The sequence below is a fragment of the Solanum tuberosum genome, unplaced genomic scaffold (assembly GCF_000226075.1).
Source record: "Solanum tuberosum cultivar DM 1-3 516 R44 unplaced genomic scaffold, SolTub_3.0 scf00055, whole genome shotgun sequence".
NCBI classification, from domain to species: Eukaryota; Viridiplantae; Streptophyta; class Magnoliopsida; order Solanales; family Solanaceae; genus Solanum; species Solanum tuberosum.
The window spans coordinates 675,122-689,019 of NW_006238981.1; the positions used below are offsets into that span (position 1 = coordinate 675,122).

Consider the following 13,898-nt stretch of genomic DNA (forward strand, 5'->3'; position numbering starts at 1 on the left):
CAATTGACTTAGGTTGAGGGACTTGTTTCTTCGGTCACAAGTTTGAGCTGCGCCAAGTAAGCCTACTCCAGTATTTTAAGTTGAGAAGGGTAGAGGGTTGACGCCCTCATCCCTGAGTTTCGAAGGCTGCAGTTTTCAGTCATAATTAAATGTAAGTTAGCAAGGGGAATCATGAAAGGGAATGGTTTCATTTTGTGTTTCTATTTTGTTGATACTTTTGATGCAAGTTCAGCTATTCGCTTCCAGACTAATGGAGGTAAGATAACTGAAGGGTAAGAGCAACATTTATCCAACATCGAACTGGCTGATAAGATAGAGCCTCTTAGGAACTGCATTTGGTGGCCTGTACCTCTTCTCTGCTTGAATCATTCTGCTTAACCCTAATGTAGATCCTACTAGCTGGATTATTTGGGTCTTTAATATTTATGAAAAGATTGAGTCTTCAGTGTCTACTTGTTTCTTACTATCTATGCTACTAATTAAGGGGCAGATTTGTTTTTATTGTAATTAATTTATGAAGCCTGCACTATTTTCCAACAATACTCTCATAATCACACAATTATCAAAAACAGAGAAGATGTTAAAATTGTTATTGCATTTAATGGGTGGTGATTTCCTTGTAGTTCAACTCTCCTTTGACAGCTATGCTCAGTCGGCATCAGTATCATAAATTTCTCCTCCTATTTTCTATTCCCATTTCCTATTTTTCAAAGTTTATATTCATTCCTAGTTGAATTTACCAAGTTTGTAATATGCACATATGATTATGCCCCCTTAACTAGTTTCTCTAAGATTTAGATTCAAGTTTGCTCAATGAATGGCCTAAGAGATCTTCATGTTAAGTGAGAACAGATGATAGTCTGATACTAAGAACAAAGTTTCAAGAAATGCATATAGTTCCATTAATTTACCAGAAATAGCTTCCTCCTACTCTCTTTTTGCTTATTTTTGAAGATCTCCAGCATATCCTTAATGCTGAGGAATACAATGTTACCAATTAAAACAAAAAAAATCCAGAAATTTAGAGGTTACAAGCCAGAGTTATGGAATCAAAACCTTTCTGTTTTTTTCTCTTTATTTCCTTTTTTTCTTCTGAGAACAGCACTATGATTCACTGAATAAACAAACCTTTGTAGCATTTTGTTCCTTTCTGCTATAATATGTATCTGCAGTGAGCTCTCTCTCCCTTTTTTCCTGGAAAATGTCATTTTATACCGTAGCTTTTCCTTATTTCTTTTTGGGTTAACATTTGTTTTTAATCTCTTTGTTCACATTTTGCTCAGTTTCCTTATTCTTTTGGGGGTAAATTTACAGGCACGGAAGCTATTACTAGATCCAGCTATTCATGAAGAGTTCACTAGGCTGAAGGTGAGTTATCTGGATTGATTTTAATTTCAAGCTGAAATGTCTGGAGAGGAGATTGATACATTTATCTAGTGGTTCCATACTTTAACTTCATTGTTCTTTCAAGTCTCTTTGATGGTTGGCTTGAATTCTTTATTTAACGGGGCAGCGCACTGTTGGTGACATCATTCCAGGTTATCTTTTGAATTGCTCAATGAGCTCAGATGATGCATCCTGTTGCCAATGAATAAAGCATGCTTGGTGCTTAAATTTTTGGATGCTTTTCACGTGTAGTTTATTTGACTTTTTCATTGTTCCTTCGTGGCCTTGCTGGCTCTGATTGCATTCTTGCTTACATCTTTTCTTATTTTGCATTGCCAGAATTTGGTTGAGGAGAAGGATAAGAAAGTGAAGGAGTTGCATGATAACATTGCTGCTGTCAATTTTACCCCACAAAGCAAAATGGGCAAGATGCTAATGGCTAAATGTAGGACACTGCAGGAGGAAAATGAAGAGATTGGAAACCAGGCTAATGAAGGAAAGGTAGTAAATGATTTTCTTGAGCAGTGAAGTGTGTAAAATATTAAACACTTTTAGTTCAAAACTGAATTTAGAGATGGAAAGAGTAATCTATTCATAAGTTACTTAGTTGCCTAGCTTATTTCTTTCAGGTTTGTTAAATTATGATGGTTGCTTTAAAGGTGATAAATGTGAGATGTTACAGAAGTTCTGTTTCTTTCTTTACTTGCAGATACATGAATTAACAATGAAACTGGCTTTGCAGAGGTCTCAGAATGCTGAACTCAAAAGTCAATTTGAAGGTTAATGTTCTCCCAAGTTGTTTTACAAATACACCTGTGTTTTCTTTTTGATTGGGCTAGGAACTTTTTGTTTGCTGCTAATATTTTTTCTGATTGGCTGGTCGGTTTGGTCATTCTAGATATGATCAGTGTGATTGATAATATTGGCGAGGATATTTAGCTTTGCCGTAAATGTTGAAACTTTTGGTAATAAATGCATATCCTCTGGTTCATCTGGACATTACATGAGTAAAGACATAGTCACTCTTAGATATTATTTGCTTTTTGGTAGGGTTTTTTGCTTAAGTAAGCAGTTGACGAGGAATTATACTACATTTTAAATGCATATCTTCTCTGTACTCAAAAGAATCAGTTGCGCCTGATCTGTGTGTGGTTACCATATATCTGCATGCATGCCCTTATTATTGCGACATTGAAGTCATGCCAGATATAAGGCATGCTTTTACTTAGAATTGAGTTATCATCATCAGTGAAACCTACACCATCCCTTACTGTGAAACTGTTAATTCCTACACTGATTCACCCATTTGCCTGCTCTCTCCAGAGTTCATAATTTGTTTGTAGATCAAAGTAGTTTCTCCTTGTACTATGGCGGATTATAGTATCTAACTTTTCACATTTATTTATTTTTTGGGGGAAAAATGGCATAACTAGGAAGTTAGCACCCTCATTGCGTAAGCAATCCATATTTGTGCTAATTTTGTTATAGATTTCATTTTACCTTTTAGCTCACTGACATTCCTTTATGTTTGACCCAACTTGAATTCTGTTGCTTTGCCGTTGTTATTCAGAACTGCAATGATTCACTCACTTTCTAACAATTTTTATTCCCACTTGCAGGCCTGTGCAAACAGATAGAGGGACTGACGAATGATGTAGAAAGATCAAACGAAATGGTGCTTCACACAGTTCCCATTCTTGTTTAGAGTGAAAGTGGACATTAGGATGACTTTTGACGTTTTAATCGTATTTGTCCTAGGTACTAATCTTGCAAGATAAAGTTGAAGAGAAGGATGAAGTGATCAGTAAGCTGAATGAAGAGTTGAATGAGAAAAACACTGTTGTGGAGAAAACCGAATTAACTCCTGATAAAACTGCCAATGATGAGGAAATGACAACTACAGCAGCACAGGCAGAGAACGAGTAGCGCAAGCTTCTGGAGTTGGTCAGCACATTCGAGGCCTTACCTTCATACATGAAGCTACTCTTTTATCCTTGAATGGTACAACGGTAAAGCAAGCAGAAGATAAGCCTGCAGATCTGGAACCAAGAGCTATCAGTTTGTAAAGCAACAAGCACTGCCATATCTTTCTGACTGACGAGCTGTAGACAGTGTTACCGATGTACTTATAACTGCAATCCGTGTTAGATTCTGTGTTTTTGTTTCCCATTTTCTTGGGTATTACATGGTGTATTTAGTTTCCTATGTCTGCAGCACCAATATAATCTATAGCCTCTTTTGATTCGTACAACATTTTCTCAACTATGCACTTGCAATTTAGCCGTTGTATCGTGCGGAACTGTAATTTATCTTGTAGAGTGTAGCTAGTCTATATGCAGGTAGCACCTTTTATCATTCTATTTGTTTTTGACATTTCTCAAAATGTCAAATTGTCTTACTAACAATGTTTTCTTGATATTTTGTTAGTTCCAAAAATTTAATTCATCATATTAATCAAATTTTGAACTGTGGGTACTGTTTTATTAATGTGATTAAAGCAACTTCATCTAATTCTATTATAATATAGATGTCTCATTTTACTCGAAACAATATTATGACGTATTTTTATTGTACTTAAAACGTACGTCCCAGAGGGTTCAAATGTTCAAGGAATAATTCCCCATTTTTAAAAGGCATGATTTCGTTCAACCCAAAATCAAAACTGGGACAACTAATATGGGGACAGTTGCTTTTCTAATTGTTTCTCTTACAACTCTTGATATGATATAACAGTGATAACTTGATCTTGTATTGCCCTTTAATCAAATGGTGTAATATAAAATAGGTCAGAAGCAGATATGTGACTGACTAGTAAACAAGGCAATAAAAAGTAAACTAAGCTGACTGAGCAGACGAGTGAAATTAGATTTATTACATTCTATCAGACTGCCAAAAAAGGAGGTACATCGCTTATTTTTTAGAACTGTACATGGACTGCTTTCTTCGCTCATCATTCCAACCCAGCCCAGCAGAACCTTTGTTTCCCGTAGCCTGTAAAGGTTCAATCAACCCCTTGTTGCTGCAGCCAAGTGCTTCTCCCTGTGAAAACACCCAAGCCATCAGGTGACAATACCGTCATTACAGTTCCAAGTTTCACTAAAGTAGTCTCATTCACAGAGGTCCTCATGTAATCGCTAGGTGAACTAATCTTTCATTACTACACATCATGAAATTACTCATTAAAGAGAATCTAAGAATGTCCGAGTATAGATGGGGTGAACGTTTCCTTTTCGATAAAAGATGGATTCTAATAACTTAAAACTATTACAACGACCTAGTAATGAAAGAAGGAAAAAGTTCCCTTTACACCTGAGTGAAAAGATTGAATGGACACCTAGAGATGGGCCATCAATATGGAAGAAAGAATCAGAAGAACAATATTCAGAGTTTTACAAGTCTAGGTAGGTCTCTACTTTTTCTTGAGATCCAAAGATAAGACATTTTAAGATTACGTAAAACCTCCTCGGTGACACTTGTAGCTAAAACTATAGTTCTTAAAGTCGTGAACGTTTAAACTGTACCTCCTTCCAGCCCATGTTTTCCAACATTCTTCTGGCATAGCTACCAGCTCCAAATGAATTGCTCAAGGATTCGGAAAGAGCTTCCTCTGGACCAGCAGATGTCTCCGAAGGAACAGAATCATCAGAGTTGGGTGAAATTTTTTGCCCTGGACCAACGCCAAACCCACCATGCAATGCTCTTCTTTCTGCAGCTCTGTCCCTGTACAGGTGGTCTCTGTCCTGGAATGGCATAATCACACAACTTAATAGATAGGTAAGAGATTGTAGATCCTTGTGCATGTTCATCTAAATAGGAGAAAGCATCTTTCCAGTAAAATTAAAAAGTTTTCTTAAGAGATGATTCAATTGTTTTTCTACTTACATGGTAGAATTCCCCCAAACCTGAACAAAAGCTCCTCCATTCAGAAGCCCAATAATGGCGTGTTCCCACTTTGTTTCCTCGGTGACTCCAGCTTATAACCTTATGCTGGAGGTGGAGGGTCCTTACCACTAGGCTATCCTTCCATTCTCTTCAATTGATTATTTCATCACTAAAGAGAATGAAATAATCACAGATCCAAACTCAGCTCAGCAACTAGCACTATTGTCTAAGATGGTTCAATCTATGCTGTTTGTTTACTGAACTGGCATGCTTTTTTATCTTCATCTTTTAGTTGTGTTCGCCGTCTAATACTTTAATACAATTTGTTACATTTCCCAGTTAGCAAATTTTCTAGTGCAGCTTTCAGAAAAGTGTTCCAACTTTTCAAGCTTTAAGATACTAAATCTGCTAAAGAACTCACCCTAATTGACTGCATATAGAAACTTTATCAGTTTATCCCAAATGACCAATAACCCATCTCCATGTATAAAAATTGTATTAGTACTTGAAACATAAAGTGGACGTAGAATACCTTTTCAGGTGCACTGATCTCCGATGGCAGAGATACATCCTCCCCACCAGGAAGTGTTGTGCTTATGGGTTTATATCTTTCAGTGACTGGTGAGCATGTCTGGATTTCTCTGTTGATTGACATTTGCGGAAAGCGCCAATATTTCGTTGGATTGGAAGAATCATAATTTGACAAAGAAGCCAAATATTGTGTGCTAGGATTTCTCAACCTGTACACCTGACCTGTAGTAAGTAAACATTTTGAATGAGTTCCAACAAGGATAGAATAAGGATGGCAAATGCAAACTAAAATCTCATACTCAAAAAATGAAAACATCTTCTCATGACAGCCAAATAACAGAATTTGTCTGTCGTTGAGGTTCTACAATCTTCTGATGCAGAGGATTGAACGAAATAAAGAGAGTTATGGATGTTTCAGAAGAAGTTGGAAATCCCTGTCCCTTTAATGTTGCGCCTCATTACATCTCTTTTACTGTCTATACACATACTGTAGCTTACATGACTTCATCTCAAGATATGCATGTCTAATCTGACAGTATTCTAAGTAAGGCTGACCATGAATGAATGTGAATGCATACATGCTGATGGCTGAAACATGAAAAGAAAGTATTGGCCATTTAGTTTTGCAGGGCAGTCACCAGGGAGGCATGAGTTTGCTCACATGTAAAAAATAAAGAAGGAAGTTTTTTTTTTTTGATAACCGAGAAATCCATCTGTGACCCGCCCTTTGGACCAATCACAGCCTTCTAAACTCGGTGGATAATGGGCCCGCCCCTCTACCCTTCTCCACTTAAATACCGGGCTTCGCTTTGCATGGTGTGAGGCTTGAACCTGCGACCTAAGCCACAAATCCTCCACCTTTTGCCACAAAATAAAGAAGGAAGTTTCTGGCATATGTAATGAAAAGATCACGGATTGAATAGATAGACATAGAAAAGGGAATTACGTGAATTCAGATAATTTTTTTACAGTAAGTCACAACAGTTCACTGAGCATTTTATAAACCTCAACTAAAACGGGACATGTTAACAACAATAACTGATCTGTGTAAACTGTAAACAAATAGGATGCAGAAGTTCCCCTGTAAATGGAAGTTTGACAATGCAAACCTGATGTAACTCGTACCAGATCAAGATGGACTTCACATACTGGGGCAGTTTTAAGAAGATGGCCACTTGAGGGCATTGATGGATGCAGCTTAGCAGTTGGCTTCACCAGTCGTCCGACCAGCTTGGCCACCCTTCTTTTTCGACCTTTTCTGATCTTTTTAACCATTGACCAGTCCCACAAATCAACAGCCTGAATATGTGACAGAGAATCCTCAACTGGTCGTTCAACTTGACCATACTGGGCTCGCCAGTTCTCTTCCTCCAAACAAATGCCTGTTGTGAGGGAACTTCAGTCAATTTTATGCATCCAAAACCATGAAAATGAAGACATTCAACATAAGGTGCATATGTATTTCAGAATAGGAGCCTATTCCATCTTTTTAGTATGAGTTACAGAATAGAGGAATTCATGAGGCAGTCAAAGAAAGATTTTTCTTCAATATAATTCCCACTTTATTTGAACTACCAAAAGAAAATAAGAGAGAGACAACAACAACAACATTCCCAGTGTAGTCCCACTAAGTAGGGTCTGGAAGGGTAGAGTGTAGATAGCAACAACAGAAACTACAAAAATCAATAGACAATATGCTAGATGAAGAGAAAAAGAAAAGGAAGCAACTACAGTACAAGGATTTGTCCCATTTGAACTCCTTATAGTTTGGTGAAATGTCCATATGCTTTCTGCCTTTCTGGTGTCATATCAACATTTTCAACACTAACGTCTTAATGCCAAGTGAGAAAAATTGTATAGAATACAAAATCTATGAATGAAAAGTATCATAATCATTACTAACCATCATCCATGACATCTGCAATTGGATCAGCAGAATCTGTCCAGTCGTCTGGTATCCATTCACCTTCCTCAAGTTCATATGTGCTGTCATTCCCTGCACCGTCAAGGTAGAATGACTTGCAATGCTGTAACTCTAATCATATTTTGAGAAAAACAGAAACCTTGAACCAACCAGCTGCTGACAAATGTGTGTGATCCGTGTCATTTATTTCAGGAGCCACTGTTATGTCTGAAGTACTATTGGCAGCTTGAGTGGTATAATTCGCCAGATAAAGTTCAATGAGAGTATCTTCGAGCCTGACAGTAGATGTATTACAGAGTTGGGAAAGAAAAATAACTACAAGAACAAAAATACAAGATAACTAAACACAGTGTTTTACCACTCTGAAGGTGGTGGCGGGTTTTCTGGAAGCTTGCAACTGGTATCCTCCAAGTGCTCTGCTTAGAGTGAAGCAGAAAGAGAAAGTAAGCAACTGTCAAGTGCAAATGACTTCTGAATTATCAAAATAACGATTATTACACCCAAATATTTCTCTACTGAAAGGATGAAGCAATTTGAAGGACAGCCATTATACTTGGGGTGAGAACATTACTGGTGGTGACAAAGGACTGATAGCAAGAGGGCTCAATAATGAGATAATAAATAATGGGTATCATAAGTGAAGAAATTGCATGAAGATACATCTTACATCCATGATCCAACATTTTTCAGTTTTCACAAGTCAAATAGATCAGCAAACAATGAACAAAACTGATTCGATAATGACTCACCCAGTTATACTCACAAGAAACTGCTGCAATTCATTCAAATCCAGATGGACATGAAAAGTATTTCACCAACCAGAATATAGGAAACAGAAGAATGGTTCTACGTCTATATATTTTAGATATGGTGTCGGAGCTACCATTAAAGTTATGGGTTCACTAGAACCCAATAGCTTTTGCCAAAGCCATAAACTTAAAATCCTGGATCCACTTTTGTTTAGATTACTTGACCCATCAAGTTACAACAAAATGTTTCAATCACCCAAAGTTAAAAGGATCAAGTCTGGATAGAACTCTTAAGGGGGAAACAAAATATATTTACTGCAGCAACAACTTCATCACAAACACATACTATCTTCTATAACATTAGACAGGCTGGTAAACTTACTCACCTTCAGCGAACTCAGAAGAAAGTGGTTCCACTGCTTGCGCCACATTTTCACCTGACATACTTATGTCTGCATCTACCTCCTCTTTGTTAGAATCCGCACGCGCAATGCTCTCACAACTATTCATTTCACGACAACCATCCTGACGTACAATAATAAACTAGTTTAACATAAATCAAACCAAAACTCAACTAGGCTAACATTTGAATGCTGTAAATTTGAAAGCAAAAAAAAAAAAAAAACACTCTACCTGAGAAGACTCCACGGGTACATAAGTACCATTTTCAAATTTGTAATAAAGGCCATCATTACAGCTGTAGTACCAGCCTGCTTGAGGATCGTGATAAAATCCAGTGCTACAAAAGAACGATTGATCTCAAAAGAACTCCAAAGTTTATGAAATTCAGAGGTTACATAAATCAAAATAAATTCAAGCCCTAATTTCGCGAAAAGAGGAATGGAATTGGAGATTAATATAGAAAATGTTGAGGAAGTAAATTAAATTATATATATAAAAAAAAATCGCACCGAGCATGATAGTAAAGCTGAGAAGTTTCATCCCAAACGAACTGATTATCGGATTCGTGCAGTTCCGGTTCTTCTTTCTCGGTTCCCGCCATCACTAAGCTTTGCAGATCAATATGGTGAATTCATTAACTTCAGAATCTACAAAAATTATGGAGTTTCAAGCATTAAAAAATTTGAATTCTAGTTGTAATAACCACACTTTTGGGGGTTCTGCCATAGGAGCAGCAGCAAAAGGGAATACTGTTTCAGGCCCATAAAAGGTCCATGAAATAATATTTGGACTCATATTTCAGAAATAGCCCAATTTAGCGAGACAGTAGGGGATATCGTTAGGCTATAAAATGAAGTATGGAGGGAGTACTATAGTAGGACCGAAAAGTTATTTAACAGAAAAACATCAATATTGATATCTCTATTAAAAATAAGTATTCCCTCTGATTAAAAAAGAATGACCTAATTTTTTTTTTAGTCTGTTTAAATAAATACTTCTTTCTTTTTTTGGCAACACTTTTAAGGCCACAAGATTAAAGAGCATTTTGGTACATTTGACATAACTTTAATTTAGAACCACAAGATTAAAAAGTCTTTTTTCTTTTCTTAAACTCCTTTCCAAGTCAAACTAGGACATTCTTTTTGAAACGAAGAGAGTAGTTTTAGCAACAATATCAAACAGACTCCAAGTCAAATAGATACAAATTAAATTGTTGCATATTTTCACTAAATTAGGAGCTATGTTTGGCTATAAGACGAATAAAATCTTGTAAAGTTTGAAGTTGGACTATATATCTAACACATATAATATACTTCCTTTTTTTTTTTATTTGATTTGTTTTCTCTCTGGAGGAACCATGCATGATTGCATGCCTTTTGTCTTGTGTTTACTTATTTTTGACTTCATTTGATGATACAATAATTTCAGAAAATGGAAAGGAACATAGTTGTCTACTAAAAGCAAGTGATGGCCCATTGAAACATCTAGAGAAATCAAATAAAAGTTCTGGAAAGAACGGAGTTTATTTTAATATCTGATATTACATGCCAAAATTTCAGTTCATTAACCAATTGTTCCCAACCATAACTTAATAACTAGTGCTTCCAACTATTTTCAATACACTTTTTCCACCTTTAATTTCTTTTCCAGTATTATCTTGAATTTTCCCACTCCTACACACACTTCTGGAGCAAAAGTGGGTGGGAAAATTGTCTATATATACAGTTTTGTAGACAAGCATTTATCATCAATTGCTTCATATCCTAAAAACTCCTTTAAATTCCTCTGTTTACTCTGTTTCTAATGGCTCCAAGCTTGAACAAAAATGCCTCAGAAGTGATAGCCGGGCTAATAGATAACAACACAAAGCCTTTATCCATCACGCTTAAAGGCTCTGAGTTTTTAGCCAATGGCTATCCTATACTTACTAATGTTCCTGCCAACATCATTGCCACTCCATCACAATTCATTTCCAAAGATTTTACCTTCGTCGGATTTGACTCCGACGAGGCCCGAAGCCATCACGTGGTCCCAATTGGCAAGCTCAGGGACATAAAGTTCATGAGCCTATTCAGATTTAAAGTATGGTGGACCACTCATTGGGTAGGCAAAAACGGCAGAGACATCCAGCATGAGACTCAAATGTTAATCTTAGACAAATCCGAAAACGGACTTCGTCCTTATGTTCTGATACTTCCGATTCTAGAAGGTTCCTTCAGAGCCTCGTTCCAGCCTGGACATAACGATAATTTGGATGTCTGCGTGGAGAGTGGATCAAGTAAAGTTCGCGAATCCAGGTTCCGGACTTGCATTTATATGCACGTAGGGGAGGACCCCTACGAAATGGTGAAGAATGCTATGAAGATTATAAGATTACATTTAGGGACTTTCAAGTTGCTTGAAGAGAAGTCACTTCCAGGTATAGTAGATAAATTTGGTTGGTGTACTTGGGATGCTTTTTACCTTAAGGTAAATCCACAAGGGGTAATGGAAGGGGTTAAGGACCTAGTAGAGGGTGGTTGCCCTCCAGGATTAGTCTTAATTGATGATGGATGGCAATCGATTTGTCACGATGATGATCCGTTAACTGATGATCAAGAAGGAATCAACAGGACTGATGCTGGTGAACAGATGCCGTGTAGGTTAATAAAATTTGAAGAGAATTATAAATTTAGGGACTATGAGAGTCCCAGGGGAAAGGGGAAGGGGATGAGGGCATTTGTAAAGGACCTAAAGGACGAATTTAAGTGCGTTGAGCATGTTTACGTGTGGCACGCGTTGTGTGGGTACTGGGGTGGGATTAGGCCTAATGTACCAAACATGCCGGATTGTAGGGTCATTAGTCCTAAGCTGTCTCAGAGTTTGCAGATGACTATGGAGGATTTGGCTGTGGACAAGATTGTGAACAATGGTGTTGGATTGGTTCCACCGGAAAAGGTTCATGATATGTATGAAGGATTGCATTCGCATCTTGAATCAGCTGGAATTGATGGAGTCAAGGTGGATGTAATTCATGTAAGTTCTCGAAACTTCATAAATTTGAAAAAATATTGATCTCTTTTTTTTTTTTGGTCTTTTCATTTCTATCTTCTTGACTAATGTTACGAAGTTTATATTCACCTTCTTGTCGAAGCAGTTGCTGGAGATGTTATCAGAAGATTATGGAGGACGAGTGGAACTTGCCAAAGCATACTATAAAGCCTTAACTGATTCAATAAGGAAACATTTTAAAGGGAACGGTGTGATTGCTAGCATGGAACATTGCAATGACTTTATGTACCTTGGCACAGAGTCCATTTCTCTTGGACGCGTAGGTATGTGATGTCTCGAGCATTAATTTGTAACTCTTATAGTAAAATTGTTTGATTTGATCTAAGCTAGATTCTTGATGCTTGCAGGAGATGATTTTTGGTGCACCGATCCAACTGGGGATCCCAATGGGACATTCTGGCTGCAAGGATGTCACATGGTACATTGTGCTTACAACAGTCTGTGGATGGGAAATTTCATCCACCCTGATTGGGACATGTTTCAATCTACTCACCCTTGTGCTGAGTTTCATGCCGCCTCTCGAGCCATCTCAGGAGGACCAGTATATGTTAGCGACTCAGTCGGCAAACACAACTTCCAGTTGCTGAAGACATTGGCCTTGCCTGATGGTTCCATTCTCCGTTGCCAACATTATGCACTACCAACTAAAGATTGCCTGTTTGAAGACCCTTTACATGATGGAAAAACCATGCTCAAGATTTGGAACCTTAATAAAGTAAGCATTAATCTTATAACAAATGCAATTCACGTTTTTTTTAATAATTTGTAGGATCAAAATTTCATCTTATTGTGTTATTCTGGCTGTAATGACTAATGACTATAGTTTACGGGAGTTCTTGGAGCATTTAACTGTCAAGGAGGAGGATGGTGCCCTGTTTCAAGGAAAAATAAAAGCGCGAACGAGTATTCAGTGGCAGTGACATGTTTGGCTAGTCCCAAAGATATTGAATGGAGCAATGGAACAAATCCAGTAAGTGTGGAAGGAGTGAACATTTTCGCGGTGTACATGTATAGCCAGAAGAAACTAAAGCTCTTAAAATTGTCCGAAAATGTGGAGATTATTCTTCAGCCTTTCAACTATGAGCTCTTAACAGTCACTCCTGTAGCTGTGTTGTCGAAAAAATCAGTGCAGTTTGCCCCAATTGGATTGGTGAACATGCTCAATTCTGGTGGTGCAATCGACTCTCTTGTCTACGACAACAACGATGAGGAGGAAGAAAGTTCAGTAAGCATTGGAGTGAGAGGGAGTGGTGAAATGAGGGTGTTTGCTTCTGAGAAGCCGTCATCGTGTACGATCGATGGAGTCTCTGTTGATTTTAGTTACGAAGATCATATGGTCACAGTTCAAGTTCCATGGCCTAATTCTTCAAGATTGTCTGAAATTAAGTATGTTTTCTGAATCAACAAATCAGGAAAATTAAAATTATAGTCCACTTAATATCGAATGCTTTAATACTATGAAGTATGATTTTATTGACTGATGCATCATGATTTTTAAGGAAGCTATATATATTATAACGGACTAATTAATGAGTGTATTTAAGAAGGGTTTGATGCGAGCTGTAACAATTAATTTTGTAATCACTTTGAAGATAGTATTGCATAAACCAATGAGTTTACATTGTCTTTGAGTAGTCACATTTATATATTAAAATCTAGGTATAATACATAATAGGTTAGATTGATTGATTTTGGTAAAAGTAAGAGTGAAGACCTCTCAAACTCGAGACCTTAAAAAGACCTAATGATTGGAGTACATGATGAGTTTTTTTATTCAGGTGTATGATTTTAGAAGTTTGACCTTATCAAAAAATGTCAATCTAGTAGTATGTAGGTTGTAAGCAATACAACTAGATGTTAGTTCTATGATGTATAAATTTTTCTAGCATTAGATATTTGTATTATCAAAAGACCTGTCAATGTGATGGGAGCCCAATTTTTATGAGTTATTGCTTGTTCAATAGAATGAATTA

At 37.1% G+C, this 13,898-nt stretch overlaps 3 protein-coding genes across 3 annotated transcripts in view; 2 read left to right on the forward strand and 1 right to left on the reverse strand.

The window, feature by feature from the left end:
* Positions 1-3,744, forward strand: part of LOC102602351 (FKBP12-interacting protein of 37 kDa) — a 7,850-nt gene extending 4,106 nt beyond the window's left edge. Inside the window, exons 10-14 of the mRNA XM_006344383.2 lie at positions 1,315-1,368; positions 1,726-1,887; positions 2,096-2,165; positions 3,006-3,061; positions 3,145-3,744. Coding sequence (XP_006344445.1) covers positions 1,315-1,368; positions 1,726-1,887; positions 2,096-2,165; positions 3,006-3,061; positions 3,145-3,312 — 510 coding nt within the window. The 3' untranslated portion in view covers positions 3,313-3,744. The remainder of the gene's footprint in view (positions 1-1,314; positions 1,369-1,725; positions 1,888-2,095; positions 2,166-3,005; positions 3,062-3,144) is intronic.
* Positions 3,745-4,108: 364 nt separating this feature from the next.
* LOC102602688 (uncharacterized) lies at positions 4,109-9,640 on the reverse strand. The gene is made up of 10 exons (XM_006344384.2): positions 9,384-9,640; positions 9,106-9,211; positions 8,859-8,997; positions 8,082-8,139; positions 7,874-7,998; positions 7,703-7,795; positions 6,909-7,181; positions 5,801-6,021; positions 4,908-5,126; positions 4,109-4,425 (listed from the first exon to the last, which is right to left on the reverse strand). The coding sequence occupies exons 1-10, from the start codon at positions 9,473-9,475 to the stop codon at positions 4,297-4,299; spliced, it is 1,455 nt and encodes a 484-aa protein (XP_006344446.1). The 5' UTR covers positions 9,476-9,640; the 3' UTR covers positions 4,109-4,296.
* Positions 9,641-10,462: 822 nt separating this feature from the next.
* On the forward strand, positions 10,463-13,387 carry LOC102603023 (galactinol--sucrose galactosyltransferase-like). The gene is made up of 4 exons (XM_006344385.2): positions 10,463-11,889; positions 12,011-12,188; positions 12,273-12,640; positions 12,749-13,387. The coding sequence occupies exons 1-4, from the start codon at positions 10,678-10,680 to the stop codon at positions 13,322-13,324; spliced, it is 2,334 nt and encodes a 777-aa protein (XP_006344447.1). The 5' UTR covers positions 10,463-10,677; the 3' UTR covers positions 13,325-13,387.
* Positions 13,388-13,898: the final 511 nt, after the last annotated feature.